This window comes from Tursiops truncatus, chromosome 14 (genome assembly GCF_011762595.2).
Source record: "Tursiops truncatus isolate mTurTru1 chromosome 14, mTurTru1.mat.Y, whole genome shotgun sequence".
NCBI classification, from domain to species: domain Eukaryota; kingdom Metazoa; phylum Chordata; class Mammalia; order Artiodactyla; family Delphinidae; genus Tursiops; species Tursiops truncatus.
In genome coordinates this window covers 14,708,434-14,723,251 of record NC_047047.1, presented here as the reverse complement: position 1 = coordinate 14,723,251, position 14,818 = coordinate 14,708,434, and the positions used below count along the sequence as shown (strand labels likewise).

The following is a 14,818-nucleotide window of genomic DNA, read 5'->3' as shown; positions in this document are numbered from 1 at the left end:
TATCTTTCTTCCTTGACTTAATATCAATGATTTATAAGGTATGTATAGAGTTTGAATGGCTTGCTGTAAATGTTTTGGTTTCATTTAGCTCATCGGCCCCCAAAAGAAGCAGTGGTTCATGGAAAGTATGTCTGTTTTAGAGTACTACAGTCCATGATGGGATAAGACCCAAAATCAATATTTTTGAAGAAAAAACACAGGAAGAAGAAAGAAATATGTAAACAGATCTCACTGGCTTTAGTATCAGTTATTTGGGAAAAGCAAAATAATTAGGAGAGAACATATACTAGTTTTTTTTCTGCTTTTTAAAAGTTGACTTTTATTATCTTTGGGGGTGGGGTAATAGAAGAAACTCAATGTGCTATTTCCACTTTCAGTACCAAATAAATGTGTGAATAAATAAACCTATTAGAATGTGGGTATGCATATCAATTAAAAGCAAACAATGTTTTTAAATGCAAACTTCTTTTCAGGTGAAATTACATATGGTGGTAGAGTTACAGATACCTGGGATCAAAGATGCCTTCGTACTGTTTTGAAAAGATTTTTTTCTCCTGAAACATTACAAGAGGATTATAAATATTCTGAATCAGGTGGGTGACTTTTCAATATCATGGAAAACAACTTTTTCCAAGAAGTCGTTGACAGCATCTCTCAGTTTTCCATCCAGGAGCTGTCTGTGTCCAGTCCTCACAACCCAGACCCCACACCCTCCCATCCTCATGCTTGACCACCTTCAAAACGGCTTTGGTGGTAAGAGTACAAAGATATCTATTGTACGATAACCGTTTTGAATTATTTCTGCTCTAAAGTGGGTGGTATTCTGTGTGTTTTCAAAGTTCCGTAAATTCGGAACACACCTCTCAGTAGCACATCCCTGGGTACTCAGAACCTTGAAATGTTCTGCAGGTTAACACCCTGAAAGTTTAGGACACTGATTAGATGTAAAGGCCTCAAGAAAAGGTAAAGAAACTAGACACAGGGATGAAGGCGAGGAAAAACCATTCCTGTTTCTCTGTGAGGCAGTTGATTATAGCGACCATCTGAACAGACAGAGAAGCACCAAACCTGGCAGTACTCAAAGCTCGTCTATTTGAGACATATTGCCTTCTGTGTTTTCAATAACAGGTATCTATTTTGCACCCTTGGCTGACAGCCTACAAGAGTTTAAAGACTACATTGAAAACCTGCCTTTGATAGATGACCCAGAAATATTTGGAATGCATGAAAATGCCAACCTAGTTTTCCAGGTATGTGGCCTTTCAACTTAAAAGACATATTCATATTGTGTATATAAACCTGAAACATCAATAATCACCTCACTGGCTCTGTAAGTTATAATCTTCTTAAATAAACAAATAAAATAAATGTTTCACCTCGACTTCAACATCTGGTTCCAATTTAGCCTGCTCCCTCTGGATCCTTCACAGAATCCTAAGATCGTCATTCATCTTCTTGTCACCAGCCACCCCCTCAGCTTCCAGCCTCTGCTTAGTCCATAATCTACCTGCTAGTCTCCTGCAACATGGGGATTTGGATGATAATCCAGACAGCCCTTTTTCTTTTGCACTTCTCCCTCCATGCTGGGCATATTTGTAACATATTTCACAAAGATTTATGGACCCCCCCCCAGATGAGTAGGTTATAAAAGTACAATAGCAAATGTCCAAGGCAGAGAAATCAAAACACTGTTCTTTAAAAGCACAGTTTATCAATTTTGCCATTGCAACAACATGGATGGACTTGGAGAGCATTATGCTAAGTGAAATAAGTCAGACAGAGAAAGACAAATACTGTATGACATCACTTATATGTGGAATCTAAAAAATACAACAGGAATTCCCCAGCAGTCCAGTGGTTAGGACTCTGTACTTTCACTGCCAAGGGCCTGGGTTCAATCCCTGGTCAGGGAACTAAGATCCCACAAGCCACATGGCATGGCCAAAATAATAAAAAAAAATAAAAATAGAAAATACAACAAACTGGTGAATATAACAAAAAATATAACAGGAACAGACTCACAGATATAGAGAATCAACTAGTGGTTACCAGTGGAGAGAGGGAAGGGGGGAGGGGCAAAACAGGGGTAGGGAATTAAGAGGTATAAGCTACTACATATAAAATAAATAAGCTACAAGGATATATTGTACAACAGGGAATATAGCCAACGTTTTATAATAACTGTAAATGGAGTATAACTTTAAAAATTGTGAATCACTCTGTTTTACACCTGTAACTTATGTAATATTGTACATCAACTATATCTCAATTTTTAAAAAGAATTTAAAAATTAAATTAAATTAAAAAATAAAAGTACAGTTCATCAAGGTGACAGTACCAGACCACAGCAGTATGTCCAAAGAGCAAACTGGACAATTTTACTCCCCCAAGACCCTCTGATGCCACACCATTACCTAAGGGTAGTCCGAGCTCCTCAGCATGGCAATCAAGGCTCCCCCATGACCAGGCCATTACATACCCTTCCAGTTTTATTATCTGTCATAGTCTGGCATCTTTGGTGAACCAAAGCCACGAAAAGAGGTATGTCCCTGGAGCCCTGGAATACTCTAAAGGTTGGAGACTAGGTTGGCCTCATGAAGCTGAAGGGAATCCCCTTTCTTTTCAACTTAAATTTGGCCCCTACAAGTTAGAGACAAATTAGAGGGTAAGGTCTGCGTAGATATCAAAGAATCCATGCAAAACAACAGTGGAAATTCTCAATGATCATGTTCTCAGAGAACATGACATGACCTATGTCATGTTCTCTGCCCTAAAAATTGCTTTGCCATTCAGTGAAGAGTTAGAATATCTTATTTTTCCTGATTCTACTTTCAGGAGGAAAAACAGGTGGCCAAACCTAGTGTTAATATTCAATCATCTGACAGCTTGTTCTGGAGTGGGTGGGCGCGGAGGTGAGAGAAGGGAGAGAGGAATGTGGAAATAGTAGGCTCACTGCATCCCGTGAGAAGCACAGGACTTTTGGGTGGGGTAACACTCTTGGCAGTATATACCTGGGAATGTAGTTTTTTGTGTTTTCATTGGTTCAGAATGACTGAGAATGAGACAGTAGGCATGTAGTGAGCCCCAAGTTATGTTTTTCTTCCCAACCTCCCTTCCTTCATTTTTCTGGTACAGTACATCCCCTACCTCTTTCTTTTGGGAAAATTTCCCCTTCCTCATTCCATTAGATTCTGATAAAACTTCCAACCACTCTCTACCTTCACAGAGGTGGGCATGTAACTCAGGCCGGGCCAAAGGCAGCACAACACCACCCAGCCCCTGGAATTGGTCCAAGGAGCAGGGACATGGCCCACACTAGGTGCATGAGATTCCTTTATAGGATATATAGATCCTAGGATGGAGGAGGGAGGAAAATGCCTTTCCTCTGGAATCACTGGCTACGATGCTGCATATCTGCAGCATTCTGTGCCCTCATCCCTGACCCCCCCCCCCCACCCCTTCTTCCTACCAAATGGAAGAAGGTCATCTGCCATAGGAAAGAATGAGAGAAACAACCAAATATGCACAAGAGAGAGAGTGCTAGATCCATCCATGCCTGAAACCCACATGACTTGTGTCCTCTTCTTCCCAGCTATATGTGCCAAGAGACCCCTTCTCTTTGCTTTAGCTGGCTTAAGTGAGACAATTCTGCCTCTTGCCATCAACAGAGACTTAATGCAAAAGATACAAATGATTCCTTCTTCAGACCAGCAAACTATACTTACATAGATGCGTACTAGAGACTAGTAAAGAAAATTGAGCCTGGCTGTGCTAAATGTTTCAAGACTTTTGTCTAACCAAGAAGTCAAGAACTAAAATGGAAAAGTCATAATATTAAACAACTGGCACTGAGCAAGGAAACCAAACTATTTAACCATAACATTAAGTAGATAATGTCACATATGTGTTTAGGACCTAATGAATACGTCAAAAGTCATGTTTGAAAGAAGATCTATTATGTAAAATATAACTTTTACAACCAAGATCTGTAATCCCAGGTTCTGAACTCTTTTCTCAGGTAAGTGGATAACGAGTGTTGTGACTGGTATAAAGAAAACCTCTAAGAGGTTCCCACAAATATACATAAGAAGATACCGTGTTTCTGAATTTAAAAAAAAAGCTAGAACAATTGAGAATATTTAATTGACCTTGGAAAAGGAATTTCTAAGCATAAAAAGCAATTGAAAAATAAATCACATTAGAAAGAGCCAGAACATGTGAGTATATCCAAAAGGTCATAAGAAAATTAAATGACAAAGCAAAACATCTTTGAAACAACAAAAAAAAAATCAGAAAAAGTTAACTGTCCACACATGGGACACTTTCCAGAATAGACCATATGTTAGACCACAAATTAAGTATCAATAGTTTTAAAAAGATAAATATCATACAAATTATCTTCTCCAACTACGATGGGATAAAATTTGAAATCAATAAAACTAATGTAATCAAAACACTGGTACTGCATAAAGACAGACATATAGCCTGATGAAGTAGAATAGAAAGCCCAGAAATAAACCCTCACATATATGGTCAAATGATTTTTGACAAGGGTGTCAAGACCATTCAATGGGGAAAGGACAGTCTTTTCCACAAACAGTACTTGGAAAACTGGACATCCACATGCAAAAGAATGAAGTTGGACCCTTACCTAACACCATACACAAAAATAAACTCAAAATGGCTTAAAGACCTAAATGTAAGGCCAGACACTATAAAACTCTTAGAGGAAAACATAGGCAGAACACTCTATGACATACATCACAGCAGGATCCTTTTTGACCCACCTCCTAGAGAAATGGAAATAAAAACAAAAATAAACAAATGGGATCTAATGAAACTTAAAAGCTTTTGCACAGCAAAGGAAACCATGAACAAGACGAAAAGACAACCCTCAGAATGGGATAAAATATGTGCAAATGAAGCAACTGACAAAGGATTAGTCTCCAAAATATACAAGCAGCTCATGCAGCTCAATATCAAAAAAACAAACAACCCAATCCAAAAATGCGCAGAAGACCTAAATAGACATTTCTCCAAAGAAGATATACAGATGGCCAACAAACACATGAAAGAATGCTCAGCATCACTAATCATTAGAGAAATGCAAATCAAAACTACAGTGAGGTATCACCTTACACCGGTCAGAATGGCCATCATCAAAAAATCTACAAACAGGGCTTCCCTGGTGGAGCAGTGGGTGAGAGTCCACCTGCCGATGCAGGGGACACGGGTTCGTGCCCCGGTCCAGTAAGATCCCACATGCTGTGGAGCGGCTGGGCCCGTGAGCTACAACTACTGAGCCTGCGCGTCTGGAGCCTGTGCTCCACAGCGGGAGAGGCCACAACAGTGAGAGGCCCGCGTACAGCAAAAAAAAAAGAAAAAAAAAATCTACAACCAATAAATGCTGGAGGGGGTGTGGAGAAAAGGAAACCCTCTTGCACTATTGGTGGGAATGTAAATTGATACAGCCACTATGGTGAACAGTATGGATGTTCCTTAACAAACCAAAAATAGAACTACCGTACGACCCAGCATCCCACTACTGGGCGTATACCCTGAGAAAACCATAATTCAAAAAGAGTCATGTACCACAATGTACATTGCAGCTCTGTTTACAACAGCCAGGACATGGAAGCAACCTAAGTGTCCATCGACAGATGAATGGATAAAAAAGATGTGGCATATGTATACAATGGAATATTACTCAGCCATAAAAAGAAATGAAATCGAGTTATTTGTAGTGAAGTGGATGGACCTAGAGACTGTCATACAGAGTAAAGTAAGTCAGAAAGAGAAAAACAAATACCGTATGTTAACACATATATATGGAATCTAAAAAAAAAAAAAAGGTCCTGATGAACCTAGGGGCAGGACAGGAATAAAGATGCAGATGTAGAGAATGGACTTGAGGACACGGGGAGGGGGAAGGGTAAGCTGGGACGAAGTGAGAGAGTGGCATGGACATATATACACTACCAAATGTAAAATAGATAGCTAGTGGGAAGCAGCCACATTGCACAGGGAGATCTGCTCGGTGCTTTGTGACCACCTAGAGGGGTGGAATAGGGAGGATGGGAGGGAGACGCAAGAGGGAGGAGATATGGGGATATATGGGGATATATATATACATATAGCTGATTCACTTTGTTATACAGCAGAAAATAACACAACATTGTAAAGCAATTATACTCCAATAAAGACATTTTTAAAAAAAGAACTAAAGATATAAAATTCTTAGAAGAAAACATAAGACAAAAAGCTTCATGACATTGGATTTAGCAATGATTTCTTGGATATGACACCAAAGGCAGAAATAACAAAAGAAAAAAACAGACAAATTGGACTTCATGAAAGTTTATTTTATTTTAATTTTTTCATTTTAATTCAACAGAGAGAAAGGCAACCCACAGAATGGGAGAAAATATTCATAAATTATATATCTGATAAGGGATTAATATTCAGAGTATATAGGGAACTCCTAAAACCCAACAACAAAAAAACAAACAACCCAATTCAAAAATGGTCAAAGGACTTGAATAGACATTCCTCCAAAGAGAAATGTAAAATGGTACAGCCTCTGTGGAAAACAGTATGGCAGTTCCTTAAAAAAAAAAATTAGATTTACCATATAATCCAGCAATTCCACTTCTGGGTATATACACAAAAGAATTGAAATCAGGGACAAAAAAAGATATTTGTGCACCCATGCTCATAGCAGCATTATTCACAATAGCTAAAACATGGAAGCAACACAAGTGTCCATCAGTGGATGAATGGATAGGAAAAAAATGGTGTATACATACAATGGAACATTATTAGCCTTCAAAAGGAAGGAAATTCTACAGCATGGATGAACCTTAAGGACATGACACTGAGTGAAATAAAGAAAAATACTGCATAATTACATTTATATGAGGTATTTAGAGTAGACAAAATTTTGGAGACAGAAAGTAGGATGGTGGTTGCTAGAGGCTGGCGAGAAACGAAATGACGAGTTATTGTTTAATGGGTACAGAGTTTCAGGTTTCCAAGATGAAAAGAGTTATGGAGATGAATGGTGGTGACAACACTATTAGTGTATTTAATACCACTGAACTGTACAGTTAAAAATAGTGCAGATAGCAAATTTTATATTATGTGTATTTTACAACAAGAAAAAAATAGAAAATAGTTAATTATCTTTATTATAGAATTATCTCCTATAAATCAATAGTAATAAACACTAAAACTCAAAATGTACAAAATATATAAATAATTTATAAAGACAATACAGATAGCCAATGACCTTAGTTTTTAAATGTTTAACTCTACTAATCCTCAAAGAAGTGCAAACCAATGAAAAACTATTTTGCCCATCAAATTGGAAAGGATTTTTTAAGCAATGATAGCAATTCTTACAAAGACAGAAAGACAGGTCCTCTGATACACGATTGTTGGGAGTGTAAGTCGATACAGTGTTGTTAGAAATCAATGTAATAATACACAGTTTAAAAATATGCCTTTGGTAATATATCATGTAAAGAATGTAAATGATAATGGATGAAATTCATATATAGATATTCTATTCACAGAGTTCTAAAAAAAATCTGGAAAATAGAAATATCCAAAAAGTAAATAAACAACTATATTAATTATAGTGCATTCAAACCAGCGAGGATCAGTCACTTAAAACAGGACTCATGAAGATTTTTCAGTGATGTGAGAAAATGTTCATGAAATTGAAAAAGAATAAATACTACATAAATTGTATGGGTCCAATATTTAAAACTATATGCACATATATACAGAAAATGTCCAGGGGGTGGGGGAGGTAAACTAAAGTTATAAATATCTCTGAAAAGCAAGATCATGAATAATTTTTCTTTATACTTTTCTGTGTTTTCTAAATTTTCAATAATAAGCTATAATACTTTTCTAAATTCTACCACTCTATTTTTTTTTTCTTTGGCTGCACCCCATGGCATGCAGGATCTTAGTTCCCCAACCAGGGATTGAACCCACGCCCTCGGCAGTGAAAGCGTGGAGTCCTAACCACTGGACCGCCAGGGAATTCCCCATAATACTTTTCTAATTGGGAAAACGTTATTATTTTATTGAAGTATAGCTAATCTACAATGTTGTGCCCATCTGTGCTGTACAGCAAAGTGACTCAGTTATACACATAGAGACATTCTTTTTTTTATATTCTTTTGCATTATGGTTTATCACAGGATATTGAATCTAGTTCCCTGAGCTATACAGTAGGACCTTGTTTATCCATCCATTTTTTATCCAGTGTTTATCCATCCTATATATAATAGTTTACATCTGCTAATCCCAAACTCCCAGTCCTTCCCTCCCCCACCCCCACCCCCTCTGCTCTCTATGTCTGTGAGTCTCTGTGTTTTGTAGATAGTTTCATTTGTGCCATATTTTAGATTCCACATATAAGTGATATCATGTGGTATTTGTCTTTCTCTTTCTGACTTACTTCACTTAGTATGATAATCTCTAGTTGCATCCATGTTGCTGCAAATGGCATTATTTCATTCTTTTTTATGGCTGAGTAGTATTCCATTGTATATATGTACCACATCTTCTTTATCCATTCATTTGTCAATAGACATTTAGGTTGTTTTCATGTCTTGGCTCTTGTGAATAATGCTGCTATGAACATAGGGGTGCGTGTATCTTTTTGAATTATAGTTTTGTCTGGATATATGCCCAGGAGTGGGTTTGCTGGATCATATGGTAATTCTCTTTTTAGTTTTCTGAGGAACCTCCACACTGTTTTCCACAGGGGCAGCACCAACTTACACTCCCACCAACAGTGTAGGAGGGTTCCCTTGAGAAAATGTTATTTAAATAAAAGTATGTTCTAAAACTGAATTCTCATTATTTCTTCCTCACTTTCATAACTGCCTTTTAAATAATTAGCCAAAAATTGTTTAACCATTTTTTACTGTGGTAAAACACATGTAACATGAAATTTATCATTTTAACCATTTTAACCATTTTAAGTATACAGTTCAATGACATTCAGTAAATTCACATTGTTGTTCAACCAAAAATGTTCAACTATAACACTGAGAGCTAAACACTATCATTTCCAATGAGCACATTTTACCAACTATATCTTCAATATAAAAAACAAAATTTCTGGGCTTCCCTGGTGGCACAGTGGTTGAGAGTCCGCCTGCCGATGCCGGGGACACGGGTTCATGCCCCAGTCCGGGAAGATCCCACATGCCGCGGAGCGGCTGGGCCCGTGAGCCATGGCCACTGAGCCTGTGCGTCCGGAGCCTGTGCTCCGCAATGGGAGAGGCCACAACAGTGAGAGGCCTGCGTACCGCAAAAAATAAATAAATAAATAAAATAAAATTTCCTTGGTTTTGGCCACTGCCATTATTCCTCTAATAAACTATGTGTGAAAAATTACTTTTTTGAGAATTTGGTTCTTCACTGTTCTGTCTCTTCTCACCATTACAGTACAAAGAGACCAACACTTTAATCAACACCATACTTGAGGTTCAGCCGAGGTCATCTTCTGGTGGAGAGGGAAAGAGCAATGATGAGATTGTCCAAGAACTCGTTGCTTCTGTCCGGACCAGAGTTCCAGGTACTAAGTAATTCCTAGCATACATGTACAATGGGACTTTTAGGAATAAACTCCGAAAGCTGAGTGACAGGCAGGTGTCCAAATCTGCTTATTATGCAGATTTTTTCTTTACATAGAGAGCTCTTCTGACGTAGAGCTCTCCACTTATAGACGAGAAGCCTATAGCACCTTGACATCTTAACTGCCAGAAGCATGAGGAACAAGTTGGTTTCTAGCTCAATGTAACTTTAACCAGACTTTTTCCTGAGTTTTCTAACATCTCTAGACTTGTACTGTCCGAGACAGTAGCCGTTAGCCACATGTGGTTACTTGAACTTTAAATTAAATGTAAAATTCATTTCCTCAGTTGCACTAGCCACATTTTAAGTGCTGCCATACTGAACAATGCAAATGGAGAATATTTCCATCATCATAAAATATTCTATTGGACAGCCCTGCTCTGGAATCCATTTCTTTTTTTTTTTTTTTCTCCAACAGGAGAGGTGGCTAGATTATTTCACTTTGTTTTCTGGTGAGTTAGGGAATCTTCCTGAATCATCACAGAGCCACTTTCACACTTTTCTTAGAGTGACTGTAGATTTAGATGTCTTCATATATTGTTCATGGTTGGAAATGTCATTATAGGGGAAAAAAAGATGAGGCATAAAAAAAAACTAGTGACTGTAAAAGTAAACTGTGTTTCTGTCTCTATTCACAATACTCTGGGATCAAGTGTATGGGTTCCCCCCTACATTAAGCAGTTACTCTCTGGACACCAGCTGGGTGTCCTACAATTCAGTTATGACTTTATCCAGAGTGGGCACAGACCCCACGGTTTAAGGGCTCAGTCCCACAAGACTGTCCCCACTTCAGAAGCCAACAAGTCCCCAGGGTGTGACCTGTACTTCTGACCAACCAGCCATAAATCGAGGATTCCCACAACCCCCTTCTGGGGTTCAGTAATTTTCTAGAACAACTCACAGAACTCAGGGAAGTGGTTATTTACATTTACCAGATTACTTAATATGATATACTAAAGGATAAGGATAAACAGCAAGATAAAGAAGTACATAAGGCAAGGTCCAGAAGAGTCCCAAGGGCAGGAGGTTTAGTCCCTCCTGGCACATGATGCATTCACCAACCCAGAAGCTCTCCAAACCCCTTCAGTTAGGTCTTTATGGAAGTTTCATTACGTAGACATGCTTGATTAAGTCACTGGCCTTTAGTGATTAACTTAACCTCCAGCCCCTCCCCTCTCCCAGGAGGTCAGAGAGTAGAGCTAGAAGTTCCAACTCTCTAATCACATGGTTATTTCCCCTGACAACCAGCCCCTCGTCTTTAGGGGTGGTCCAAGAGTCATCTCATTAACATAAACTCAAGTGTGGTCGAAAGGGGCTTGTTATCAATAACAAAAGATGTTCCTTTCACCTTCATCACTCAGGAGCTATTTCAGGAGTTGGGGTCAGAAACCAACAATTATAGAAATGATGCTCCCATCACTCTTATCAATGAGGAAATTATAAGAGTTTTAGGAGCTCTGGACAGAAGCTGGGGACACAGACCAAAATACATATTTCTGATTACATCACAGTAACACAGACTAAGTCTTGCCAATACTATTAAGGCCCCCGGAAAAGAAAGGACCTGTGTGACCTCAGAAGTCAGTTATGTTCCTCCTAAAGCAGCCCCTCAAAAGACTCTCTTCTTGAGTGTAGAATTGTGTTGATATTGAAGCAACTGAGTTATTTTAGGAAGCATTTTTAATAAACATAAGATGGAGGACTGGGTGGAAAAAGGGATGAAGGTGGATGGCTGGCTGGCTGGCTGGCTGGCTGGATGGATGGATGTGGATGGAAAGTTAGTATACTTGTTTCATAGAGTTCCATTGACACCTAGGAGGTTTTTCTCTCCACGCTTCATAGTTTGTACTTTTACTGTGAAATGATAAGCCATGCCATCTGCTGAGACGAGGGGCAGGGGTGCAATTGGCTCAACAAGAGAACTGAGGTTCCGAATAGCCCGAGGGGACTGACAAAAGGAGAAGAGTGTAGGCATGTAACCGCAGCCCTGTGGACCCAAGAGCTTGCCCTTACCCACACTGCTGTGTGATTTTTCTACGGCAGCCAAAATGTGAGTGGTTAAGAGGAAATTGATGTACATATCTCAGAGCCACTTGTTTTCTCGCACTTTACTCATCTATGTAAGGAAAATGCAGTCCCTTCATTTTTTAGAGCTTATATGAACCTCCACTGGGTGGATTGTAGGGGAAAAGAAGAGCACAATTTTTGATCCAGCTTGAAACATGGACCCATTTCACAATCCAGTCAGTCCCTTTGAACAACACTCAGTAACCTGGGATAAATGCTATCTCTCTCCTCTCTCCGGGGGTGTCCTGCCCCCAACCCCTCCTCTCCTAGATGCAACACGGGTGTGTAGGGAAGAGCGAGGCTTACATATGCCGCATACACACAAGGCAGAGGAGACGACTCGGGACCCCTGGTACCTCTGGTCTCAGGGATGTCCCTTGTCTACCAGGTAGCACTTGCCACTGAAGTCCGAGCGGCCTGACTCCCGTTCAGCCTAGGCCCCAGGGACAAGAGAAGTTGGCTTTAAGAAAGGTTAAGATAAGTGCATTCCAATAGCAATGAGATAAGGAGAGAAATCAACAATCATTGATCTGACGAATCAGCCGTGTGTGTTTCAGAAACTCTGGAGATGGAGAACGCTTCTGAGAGCCTTTTTGTCAAGGATCCTCACGGACGCCTTAACTCCTTGACCACTGTTCTTGGACAGGAAGTGGACCGGTTTAACAATCTGCTGAGGCTCATACATGTATGCACGCTCACTGCCATCCTTGCTATTGGGTATCAAAGCTTTGTGCAGAGTGTATAACAATGTGAAGTTTCCATTCCCATCACCTCAACATTTCCATCTGGATATGCTAACAACCCTTCAAGCCCAACTTGTCTAAACCTGAATTCACCCTCCTCTAGTCTGTGTTCCCTAGCTCTAATAATGGCCTAGTGACTATGTGGCCTTACAAACCCTTCATTATCCTAACTTGCACCCTTAGAATTACCATTGACTCATTAGGAATTTGACCAGGGACCTAAGCACTCAGTTAAGAGAGATTCAGTGCTTGTTCCTGATGGCTAGTTTGCTTTTAATATCATAGTCTTTATGAAGACTATGACAACCAGAGTTTCTTAAATTGAGGCCACAAAACACCTAAATTAGGGTCCACTGTGCTGAGGTTCAAATGTAGATTCCCTGATTCCACTTCAGACCTACGGAGTTAGGATTCCTTGAGGAATTCCTGGGGATATGAATTTTAAATAAACTCCCCCAGATGATGTCAGTGCAACTAAAATTTAGGAAGAACTATTTAGACCTTTGCCTTATGCTCAGGAATACTTTCTGAACGGCATTGACTTTGTAATGCTGGCTACAGGACTTCCTGTTGTCTCTGTGCATAACTTTAATAAGGGAAACTATTAGAGACCAAATATTGAACAGTAACAGGAAAAGTTCTACTGCCAAGCAGGGAACAAAATACCTAGCACAGAATCAAGGCTGAGTGACAAGTTTGGGAAGGGCAGCTAGGGTAGATCTTTTAAAGACCGTCTCTTCCGTATTAGGAAAGGAAAGTCTCCAAATGTTTCTGGTCATCTGGCAATACCCAGGCTTGTGAGTTAGGGGGCCACTGGGTCAGCTGAATACGTCATCACCTTGGGCCTATGGCATCTGGTTAGGTAAACCAGTGTCAGCAGGCCAGGTAGTCAGGTCAGAGCTTATTACCTTCTACATTGAATGAATCAGGGTATAGGTGAAGCTGCTGTGATAAAGATCCCCAAATACAGTGGCCAAAACAGGAGAGAAATTCACTGCTCTCTCAGTTAAGAGCCCAGACAAAGCTCTGTCTAGGACAGGTAGTTAATCTTGCCTTGTGAGCTCATCCAAGGATCTCAGCTGGAGAGCTGGCTCTTCCAGTCTCAACAGGTAGCTTCCATCTCTGAGACTAAGGTGGCCATTCCAACTGTCCCCTTTTGCCAGCCACTGGGACAGGGGAAGGAGAGCTGAGGGAGAGCAGCTTCCTCGTAAAAATGTAGCCCAGAAGTTGCATACATCATTTTTTCTTATATCCCTTTAGCCAAAGCTTGGTCACATGGCAACACCCCAGCTGCAAGGGTGGCTGGGAAATGTAGTCCCAATATGTGTATTGGATTGCTCTGTGCCCAGATAAAACTAGGAGGATACTGTTGTTCAGAGGAGGAAGAGGAGATGGCTGCTGCTCATCTCTGACATCTTCCACATCATGTGTGGCCTTTCACCCACTTAAAGATGGACAAGTCCAAATGTCACTTCCTCATAAAGTCTTCCTGGAACACCAGCCCTTCCCTCCACCACCAGATGACAGGGACCCCTCCTCAGGGCTCCATCACTTGAGGTGTCTGTGTCCATCACTGTATTTGTGTACAATGTACCACCTTGTTTTGTAATAACTCCTCCATGAGTATGGCTCCCCCAGTAGACAATGAACTTGAAGAGAAGGAGACTAGTATATAAGTCATCTCTGTTTCCCCAGTGCCTGACACGTCCTAAATCTTCCATGAATATTTGAACATGCAAGTGAACGAATGTGGCTCTCAGGAACAAAGCAGTCACTTCTTCTGGTCAAACAACAGTGTCCACCACTAATGGCAGTACTCACCTAAAAACAAGTAGAAGAGAGAGGAGCCCTGGGAGAAGCAGCCTGCAAGGCAATCAGGAGTCAGAGCCAAGCACTCCCATTGGAGGGAGGGGTGGTGGCCACCACTGTATGCTGGGCCTGCACCAGAGATCTCCCTCATCCTGGCACCTGCCCTGTCCTGCCTTGCCCTGGTTCTGTCCCAGCCTCCCTTTCACCTCCCCCAGCAAACAGCAAGGCCTCACAGTGGTAGTGATAAGAAAGGCCAGGGGAGGGCGGGAGCCTCAGGGGCCTCGGGCTGCCATCTTGGTGAGCTCACTCTCCTCCAGCCGGTTACAGAACTGTGAGACAGGGCAAGTCCTGGGAGAGACAAGGCTGCTAGCCATAAGGGAGAACATTCTGACATGCGCTCTTGCCGCTGGATATGACTACATGTTAGCTGCCTCCTCTGAGAGAACTGGCCGCGATGTGACCTCTGTCTACGCTGTTTTGGAAGGCACTAGCAGCCTGGCCCCTGCAGCTCGCTGACTTAAGTGTTCTCCATGAATCTT

General features: G+C 40.6%; 1 protein-coding gene across 1 annotated transcript in view; it reads left to right on the top strand.

Moving 5' to 3' along the window:
• Window positions 1-14,818, top strand: part of DNAH6 (dynein axonemal heavy chain 6) — a 291,734-nt gene that overhangs the window by 266,580 nt on the left and 10,336 nt on the right. Inside the window, exons 69-72 of the mRNA XM_019942077.3 lie at window positions 474-593; window positions 1,129-1,250; window positions 9,472-9,601; window positions 12,285-12,412. Of these exons, the coding sequence (XP_019797636.2) occupies window positions 474-593; window positions 1,129-1,250; window positions 9,472-9,601; window positions 12,285-12,412 (500 nt within the window). The remainder of the gene's footprint in view (window positions 1-473; window positions 594-1,128; window positions 1,251-9,471; window positions 9,602-12,284; window positions 12,413-14,818) is intronic.